At 38.9% G+C, this 10,000-nt stretch overlaps 1 protein-coding gene across 1 annotated transcript in view; it reads left to right on the top strand.

Annotated features, from left to right (window-relative positions):
• The window catches only part of LOC113823465 (kynurenine/alpha-aminoadipate aminotransferase, mitochondrial), a 13,508-nt gene that overhangs the window by 945 nt on the left and 2,563 nt on the right, over window positions 1–10,000 (top strand). The window contains exons 2-9 of the mRNA XM_070132217.1: window positions 1,440–1,507; window positions 2,395–2,563; window positions 2,927–3,116; window positions 3,639–3,755; window positions 4,803–4,952; window positions 6,421–6,600; window positions 8,360–8,486; window positions 8,647–8,696. Coding sequence (XP_069988318.1) covers window positions 1,441–1,507; window positions 2,395–2,563; window positions 2,927–3,116; window positions 3,639–3,755; window positions 4,803–4,952; window positions 6,421–6,600; window positions 8,360–8,486; window positions 8,647–8,696 — 1,050 coding nt within the window. The 5' untranslated portion in view covers window position 1,440. The remainder of the gene's footprint in view (window positions 1–1,439; window positions 1,508–2,394; window positions 2,564–2,926; window positions 3,117–3,638; window positions 3,756–4,802; window positions 4,953–6,420; window positions 6,601–8,359; window positions 8,487–8,646; window positions 8,697–10,000) is intronic.

Here is a 10,000-nt window from a genome sequence, read left to right on the forward strand (position 1 = left end):
TACTGTTATTATTATTATTGTTATTATTAAATTTTATTATTATTATTATCATTTTTATTATTATCTTTATAATGTTAATAATAATGATAATAATAATAATAATAATAATAATAATAATAATAATAATAATAATAATAATTATTATTATTATCATTATTATCATCATCATCATCATCATCATCATCATCATCATCATTATTATCATCCATCATCATCATCATCCATCATCATCATCATCATCATCATCATCATAATCATCATCATCCATCATTATCATCATCATCATCATCATTATCATCATCATCCATCATCATCATCATCATCATCATCATCATCCATCATTATTACAATTTAGATTTTTTGTTATTATTTTTAGTATTATTGTAATTTTTTGTTTTATTATTATTATTATTACCATTATTATTATTATTATTACTATCATCTTCATCAATATCAGCATTAATCATCATTATTCTCATTATTGTCACAGTTATTATTATTTTATTAGTTTTTGTTAGAAGTATTACCTTTATCATTATACATGTCAGTATTGTCACCTTTATCAATTCTACCATTATCATCATTTTTACCATTATTATTATTACCTCCGCCAAGAAGATAGTGTTTTTGGTAGCGTTGGTTAGTTTGTTAGTTGCTTAGCAGGATGATTCATGAGGTTACGAACAGATTTTTATGAAATAATTACTAGAGTTGTATCTGAGCCCGATTTAAATGCCGTTAAATTTAGATGCTGATCCTGACCATGATCCGGATCCTGCCCAGAATTCAAACAATATTAACAGATTTTTGTGAAATTTTTACCCGAGGTGTCTTAGCCCTCATGATCCAGGATTTTTTAAAGGATTTATCAGCATTGCTAGGTAGGAAAACACGGACGTCACGGGTGTATTTGAGAAAGAGGTGATTTTAATGTAATTCTTCGTGTGAATATCTTTGCTGTATCAGTGACGCTATTGCGAACTATTATTTTTTATTATTATGATTTAACAGTTGTAGTCTGGATATGACACGCATGTCAGTAAGTAAAAATTGCCTTAAATCTACCGCGTTTGAAATTAATAATAATTGGGCCGGGTGTAGGCAAGGTCTATATAAATAATTATATAGACCTTTATTCTATTCAGCGGAACGCATCGCTCTGGTGCCCTACTGAAGAGCTGGTCCAATATCCGTTTCGATTTCTGTTACCTCATTCTCTCAAAACTTTTAGCTTGATATTTATTCTTTTCTTGATTTACTCTTGTTTATATGTGTATTTTCTTTGTACATTGTTTACTAAACAAGTCGACGCCGTTGAGTGTGTATTAGGGACGCGAGAGTGCGCGTCGCATCAAAGAAAACGGATCTTGAAGTTGAGAGCAGGTGGTGCAATCTTCCAGTATTTGATTTAACTTAATTTGGTGTTATTTAATTTGCAGGATGGATTATTCGAAGTTCATATCAAAGATGTCTTCAAATCGAAAGCCATCTGGAATCAGCGAAATGCGTGAGTATTTTAGGTATTTTAGATGTAAGTCCAACTCTAATACGCACTGTAAACATACTATATAGATCTGTATCTATGTATGCACACAAAATACACGTGTATAAATAGATATCTAAATATGTAGATAGGCCAGTAGATGGATAGAGGTAAATATAAAGATATAATTAATGATCATGTTTGTATGAATATGCACATGTTTACAGAAACCTTTTGACGATCAACCTAGAAAAACAATTAAATTCGCACTCTTGCCCACAGTCCAGAGTCAAATGGTTTCAACATACTTCCTTCTGCCCTTATTCCCCTTCATTCCCCCCTCCCTCTCTCTCATTCGTCCCTCCCCCCGCCCTCCCCTCCCCTTCTATCCTTCCCTCCCTCCCTCCTTCCCCTTCATCCCTCCCTCCCTCCTTCCTTCCCTCTCCTCCCCTTCTATCCCTCCCTCTTTCCCCTTCCTTTCTTCCCTCCCCTCCCGTTCTGCCCCTTCCTCCTTCCCTCCCCTCCCTTTCATTCCTCCCTCCCTCTCCTTCTTCCCTTCCCTCCCCTTCTATCCCTCCCTCCCTCCTTTCTTCCCTATCCTCCCCTTCAATCCTTTCCTCCCTTCTTCCCTCTCCTTCATGCCTCTCTCCCTCCACTACCCTTCATTCCTTCCTCCCTCTCCTTCTTCCCTTCCCTCCTTTCTTCCCTCTCCTCCTCTTCTATCCTTCCCTCCCTCCCCTTCTATCTCTCCCTCCCTCTCCTTCTTCCCTTCTCTCCCCCCTTCTTACCCCTTCATCCCTCCCTCCCTCTCTCCTTTCTTCCCCTTTATCCCTCCCTCCCCTCCCCTCCCCTTCCCTTCTTCTCCCCACCCTCCACCCCCACCCAGTTCAACCCACCCTCACTCTCCACAGGGAAGTACCTGGCCGAGCCCTCTCCCTCGCTGGTGTGGCTGGCCTCGGGAATGCCCAACCCCCAGCTGTTCCCCTTTCGCGAGGCCACCGTCAGGCTCAGCGACGGCTCTGTCCTCGAACTCGGCGGGGACCTCATGGCGACCGGGCTGCAGTACGGACCGACGCCGGGGTGAGATATCCGAGAGGCCGAGGTGGTGGGGGTGAGGGTGGGGGTGGTGCGGGGTTTGTAGTTGTGTTTGTTGTTGTGGTTGTGTGTTTGTTGTTGTTGAAGTCGTTGTTTTTAGTGATTGTTTATGTTTATTTTTTGTTTTATCACACAAAAGATTCGAAAAAAATGATAAATAACAAGGTACTGCATTTCAGATCTCTACCCACTCTACATTACGAAATTTATTAAATCATATTAAATGTTTTACACCATTCCATTCCCCCCACTTTACAATATTAAATCATTATATCATATTAAATATTTTACACCATTCCACATATAAACAACACTTCATTACCTCTCCTCCTTCTGTCCCTTCGTCAGGTACATCCCCCTGGTCCAGCAGCTGAAGGACATGACCCTCCGGAACCACAGTCCTCCGCGCTGGGGTGAGAGCGACCTCCTGGTGACTGTCGGCTGTCAGGACGGGCTGGCGAAGGCGCTGGAGATGCTCTTGGACCCCGAGGACTGCGTGGTGGTGCAGGAGCCTTGCTATTCGGATGTTCTGTGCATTGTAGGTGGTCCTGTGTTCTCGTTATTCCCTCCTGTGTCCCCTTTTTCTCCCTTCCTTCCCTTCTATCCCATCCTTTCTTCCATTCTTCCCTCCTGTCCCTCCCTTCCTCCCTCCCATTCTTCCCTCCTTCCCATCTATCTCTCCTTCCGTCCCCTTCTTCTCCCTTCCTTCTCTTCTATCCCTCCCTTTCTCCCATTCTTCCCCTCTCTCTCCTTCCGTCCCGTTCTTCTCTCTTCCTTCCCCTTCTGTCCCTCCCCCTTGTGTGTGTGTGTGTGTGTGTGTGTGTGTGTGTGTGTGTGTGTGTGTGTGTGTGTGTGTGTGTGTGTGTGTGTGTGTGTGTGTGTGTGTCTGTGCGTGTGTAAGTGTGCGATATGACCAATGTATCAGTATGCTATCTACCCGACATCACCCTATCTTCCCTCTCGTTTTATCCCATCCTCGCCATCATCATCTATACAACCACATTCATAACGGGAAATAACCACGAAAAAGGTCACGGAAACTCGCTTTTATATCACCTAGCTCGCCCCACTGACGCCGAAGTTCGTGGTCGTGTCCGCTGACGAGAGGGGAATGTGTCCGTTGTCGCTGAGGAAAGGACTCGAAAGGGCAGCGCAGGATGGAGGACCTGTGCCCAAGGTCAGTGCATGCGACCTTTTGTGACCTTTTATTTCAGAGAGAGAGAGCAGAGTAGTTATGATTTCTTAGCCATAAAATCAACCTATTTTCTTGCATTTTTTTCCCTAGGAGTAGAACAGACCGTTTATTTCAAGTAGATAATGGTAGGTAATAGATAGTGTTTCCCTGGAATGCAATCGACCTTCATTTCAAGTAGATAATGGACATTTTATGTCAAGTAGGCAATAGATAGTTTTTTTTCCCAGGAATAGAATCGACCCTTCATGTCAAGTAGATAATGGACATTTTATGTCAAGTAGGCAATAGATAGTTTTTTTTTCCCAGGAATAGAATCGACCCTTCATGTCAAGTAGATAATGGACATTTTATGTCAAGTAGGCAATAGATAGTTTTTTTCCCAGGAATAGAATCGACCCTTCATGTCAAGTAGATAATGGACATTTTATGTCAAGTAGGCAATAGATAGTTTTTTTCCCAGGAATAGAATCGACCCTTCATGTCAAGTAGATAATGGACATTTTATGTCAAGTAGGCAATAGATAGTTTTTTTCCCAGGAATAGAATCGACCCTTCATGTCAAGTAGATAATGGACATTTTATGTCAAGTAGGCAATAGATAGTTTTTTTCCCAGGAATAGAATCGACCCTTCATGTCAAGTAGATAATGGACATTTTATGTCAAGTAGGCAATAGATAGTTTTTTTCCCAGGAATAGAATCGACCCTTCATGTCAAGTAGATAATGGACATTTTATGTCAAGTAGGCAATAGATAGTTTTTTTTTCCCAGGAATAGAATCGACCCTTCATGTCAAGTAGATAATGGACATTTTATGTCAAGTAGGCAATAGATAGTTTTTTTTTCCCAGGAATAGAATCGACCCTTCATGTCAAGTAGATAATGGACATTTTATGTCAAGTAGGCAATAGATAATTTTTTTCCCAGGAATAGAATCGACCCTTCATGTCAAAGAGGAGGTAAATATCCACGATTTTTCCCAGCTGTTCCATCAACACACCTTTCTAAATACTGGAATTTGAAAACGCAGGTCATGTATTTGGTGCCTAACGCATGCAACCCCACGGGGACCACCATGGACGAGGCGCGGCGGAGGGAGATCTATAGCATCGCCTCCGAGTACGACCTCATTATCCTCGAGGACGACCCTTACTACTTCTTGCAGTATGACGACCAGGAAGTAAGATATATTGCAAATGTCTTATAATGTGTAATTATTATCAGGGAACTTTCTTCGTGTGATGGGTGTGTGTTCAATCGACCAACACCTTGAGGATAAGATTGTTCAGCCTAATCTACCAGCAACTCGAATGGAGTTTGTTCAGTTAATTTGCTATCTTGATAATAAGTTTGTTTATATATGTAGCAACACCTCGATAAAAGTTTATTCAGTCCTACCATAACCATTGTGAGGGTTTATTCAGTTCAACCTACCAGCACCATGATCAAAAGATAGATAGATAGTTATGTGGTTAGATAGATAGATAGATAGAGAGATAGACAGATAGGTTAAGACATAGATAGATAGTTTGATAGATAGATGGGTAGATAGACAGGCAGATAGACAAATTAAGACAGACAGATAGATAGATAAAGATAGACAGATAAATCAAAATCGATAGAAATACAGATAGATGCAGTTCAGTTAACCAAACCTCCCAACACAATTTAAGAGTTTATTCATACTAACTTACCAAGACACACTGAAATTAAGTTCACTCAGCCTAATCAATCAAAACCTTATTGAGAGCAAGGTCTGCAAGAAAAATATTAGACCTTGGTTAAGAGTTTGTCCAGCCTAACATACCAACAAATTTATTTAAGTTTGTTCAGTTAATAGACCCTTATGTTAATAAGTTCATTCCAACCTAAATATTGACTCTCATGCTAATAATAAGTTCACTCAGCCTAACCCACCAACACCTTGATTTAAGTTCAGTTAATAGACCCTCGCAATGTTCACCCAGCCTAACCCACCAACACCTTGATTTAAGTTCAGTTAATAGACCCTCGCAATGTTCACCCAGCCTAACCCACCAACACCTTAAGTTCATTCAGTAAAAAGACCCTCAAGATGATAAGTTCACTCACCCTAACCCACCATCACCTTGATTTAAGTTCAGTTAATAGACCCTCACGATGATAATTTCACGCAGCCAACCCACCAACACTTTGATTTAAGTTCGTTCAGCTAATAGACCCTCACGATGATAAGTTCACCCAGCCAACCCACCAAAACCTTGATTTAAGTTGTTAATAGACCCTCACGATGATAAGTTCACCCACCCTAACCCACCAACACCTTGATTTAAGTTCAGTTAAGGTGCTGTCACACTAGCACTTTTTCCGTCATTTTTGTTTAAAATTTTCTGAAATTTTGTCCATTTTTGAGCGAATTGTCGATTCTCCAGTCAGACGATAATGATCGTTTCCGTCTGAAAACCTTTCCGTCAACTTTTTCAGCCAAGCAAAGTCAGATCAAGAGCTATATTCGAGAATGTTTGTATTTATGTTAAATAAAATTGTCAAAAAAAAAAAAAATGACGGAAAAGGGGCTAGTGTGACAGCGCCTTTAATAGACCCTCAACGATGATGAATCCACTCACCCTAACCCACCAACGTCCTACCGCCCCCCCCCACCCCCCCAGCCACTGCCCCCGAGTTTCCTGCGGCTGGACACGGACGGGAGAGTCCTGAGGTTCGACTCCTTCTCCAAGATCTTCAGCGCCGGCCTCAGGGTGGGCTACGTGACGGGGCCGACGCCGCTGCTCGAGAGGATGACGTGGCATATGCAGGCCAGTGTCCTGTGCCCGCCCGGGATCACGCAGGTATGGCGTGAAGGTGTGGATGGCGTGGTTGCTGATGTTATTATTATTGTTATTGTTATTATTATTATTATTATTATTATTATTATTATTATTATTATTATTATTATTATTATTATTATTATTATTATTATTAGCATCATCATCATCATCATCATCATCATCATTATTATCATCATTGTTATTATTATTATTATTATTATTATTATTATTATTATTATTATTATTATTATTATTATTATTATTGTTATTATTATTATTATTATTATTATTATTATTATTATTATTATTATTATTATTATTATTATTATTATTATTATTATTATTATTATTATTATCATTATCATTATCATTATCATTATCATTATCATTATCATTATCATCATTATCATTATCATTATCATTATCATTATCATTATTATTATTATTATTATTATTATTATTATTATTATTATTATTATTGTTATTATTATTATCATTACTGGTATTATTGTTATTGTTATTATTATTAATATTATTACCGTTATTATTATTGATATTATTATTGCCGTCATCATCATCATCATCATCATCATCATCATCATCATCATCATCATCATCATCATCATCATCATCATTATCATTATTGTCATTTTTGTCACCCATTTTTATTATTATATGCTGTTGTTTTTATTGTTATTATTATTATTATTGTTATTATTATTATTATTATTATTATTATTATTTTTATTATTATTATTATTATTATTATTATTATTATTATTATTATTATTTTAGTATTATTAATATTATAATTATTATTGTTATTGGTATTATTATTATTATTATTTTTTTTTTTTATCATCATCATTATTGTCTTCTATTATTATTTTTATTATTATTGTTGTTGTTTTATTGTAGTTGTTGTTGTTATTATTATTGTTATTATTATTATTATTGTTATTATTATTGTTATTATTATTGTTATTATTATTATTATTATTATTATTATTATTATTATTATTATTATTATTATTTATGTTACTGGATGAGTGCCAACAGCATAGCGAAATATATGCCATACTTAGGCGTCCCAACATCAAAGTGTCAATTAGATTTAGAATATTTCACATTTTGTAAGTGTAAAATAATTTTGGGATGATTAAAACCTAATGAACAATTTTACGGCAAGTGAAGCAATTTCGTCATTTTGATGCTGGCTTTAGTTTATTTTATCAGCTTATAATCGTGATGAATTTATTATTATTTAATTATTATTATAATCGTGATGAATTTGTTGATTTTTTAAATGTTGAGACCTTCTAAGATTGATGATGATCTGTTGATGATTTTTAGTATTTATTCGTTTCGCAAGATAGTAGAAGCCATAAGATATTTTTATTATTATTATTTATTGTTATCAGCATTCGTTCATTTTGCAAGATATTAGAACGCATATCATTTCTTTATTATTCTGTATCATCATTATTATTTATGTATTTTTCAAGATATTAGAAGCCATAAGATATAATTTCTTAATAATTATATATATTTTTTTGTGTTTCACAAGCTATTAGAACCAATAAGATATAATTTCTTGATTATTTATTTATTTTTATCATTTGGTGTTTCACAAGATATCAGAGCCCATAAAATCTCACTTCTTTATTAATATTCATTCATTTCACAAAATCATATAACCCATAAGATACAATTTTCTTCCCAATTCCACAACCCCACCACAACAGACCATTTAAAACCCTCATGACGAGAACCTCCTCAGGTAATGGTGAGCGAACTGCTCCGGAAGTGGGGCGACGAAGGGTTCAACAAGCACATAGCCAAGTTGAGGGAATTCTACCGAGCTCAGAGAGACACCATGTTGCAGGCCGCGGAGAAGCATCTTGCAGGTCAGATGTCGGATCATTTTGCGTTTCATCAGAGTCCAGGGTTTTTTTTTCGGTGTTCATGGGATGATATGTTGTTTTTTGGTGTTGTTTTTTCGAGACTTCGGGGAGAGGGTTTTCTTGAAGGTAATGGTTGTTTAGTGATGGATTATTGGTGTTTCAGGGTTGTGTGAATGGACGGTGCCCAAGGGAGGGATTTTTCTATGGTTTAAGGTAAGTATATATATTTTTTTCTTTGTGAATAAGCTTGTGGTTATTATTAATATATTTATGACTAAGTGCATGTACGTGCACGCACAACCCTCCCTCCCTGCCTCTCTGTTCTCTCCTCCTCCCTCTCTCCCTCTCTCCCTCTCTCCCTCTCTCCCTCTCTCCCTCTCTCCCTCTCTCCCTCTCTCCCTCTCTCCCTCTCTCCCTCTCTCTCTCCCTCTCTCTCTCTCTCCCTCTCTCCTCCCTCTCTCCCTCTCTCCTCTCCCTCTCTCCCTCTCCCACTCTCCCTCCCTCTCCCTCTCCCCCTCCCTCTCTCTCCCTCTCCCTCTCCCTCTCCGTCTCCCTCTCCCTCTCCGTCTCCCTCTCTCTCTCATCTCTCTCTCTCTCTCTCTCTCTCTCTCTCTCTCTCTCTCTCTCTCTCTCTCTCTCTTTCTGTCTGTGTTCTCTCTCTCTCTCTCTCTCTCTCTCTCTTTCTGTCTGTCTCTCTCTCTCTCTATCTCTCTGTCTGTCTGTCTGTCTGTCTGTCTGTCTCTGTCTGTCTCTCTCTCTCTCTCTCTCTCTCTCTCTCTCTCTCTCTCTCTCTCTCTCTCTCTCTCTCTCTCTCTCTCTCTCTCTCTCTGTCTCTCTTTCTGTTCTCTCTCCCTCCCTCTCTCTCTCCTTCATTCTTCTTCCCATCTCTCCTCCCTCCCTCTCTCATTCCCTCCCTCTCTCTTCCCCCTCTCTCCCCCTCTCTCTCCCTCCCTTATTATTCCCTCCCTCACTCTTCCTTCTCTCTCACTCTTCCTTCTCTCTCACTCTTCCTTCTCTCTCTTTCCCTCTCTCTCTCTTCCCTCTCTCTCTCTTCCACTCTCTCTCTCTTTCCCTCTCTCTCTCTCTTCCCCTCTCTCTCTCTCTCTCTCTCTCTCTCTCTCTCTCTCTCTCTCTCTCTCTCTCTCTCTCTCTCTCTCTCTCTCTCTCTCTCTCTCTCCCTCTCTCTCTCTCTCTCTCTCACTCTCTCTTTCTCTCTCTCTCTCCCTCTCTCTCCCTCTCTCTCTCTCTCTCTCTCTCTCTCTCTCTCTCTCTCTCTCTCTCTCTCTCTCTCTCTCTCTCTCTCTCTCTCTCTCTCTCTCTCTCTCTCTCTCTCTCTCCCCCTCTCTCTCTCTCTCTCTCTCTCTCTCTCTCTCTCTCTCCCTCTCTCTCTCTCTCTTTTCCCTCTCTCTCTCTCTTCTTTCTCTGTCTCTTCTTTCTCTCTCTCTTCCCTCTCTCCCCCTTCCCTCTCTCCCTCTTCCCTCTCTCTCTCTTTCTCTTTCTCTCTCCCCTCTCTCTCT

This window comes from Penaeus vannamei, chromosome 17 (genome assembly GCF_042767895.1).
Source record: "Penaeus vannamei isolate JL-2024 chromosome 17, ASM4276789v1, whole genome shotgun sequence".
NCBI classification, from domain to species: domain Eukaryota; kingdom Metazoa; phylum Arthropoda; class Malacostraca; order Decapoda; family Penaeidae; genus Penaeus; species Penaeus vannamei.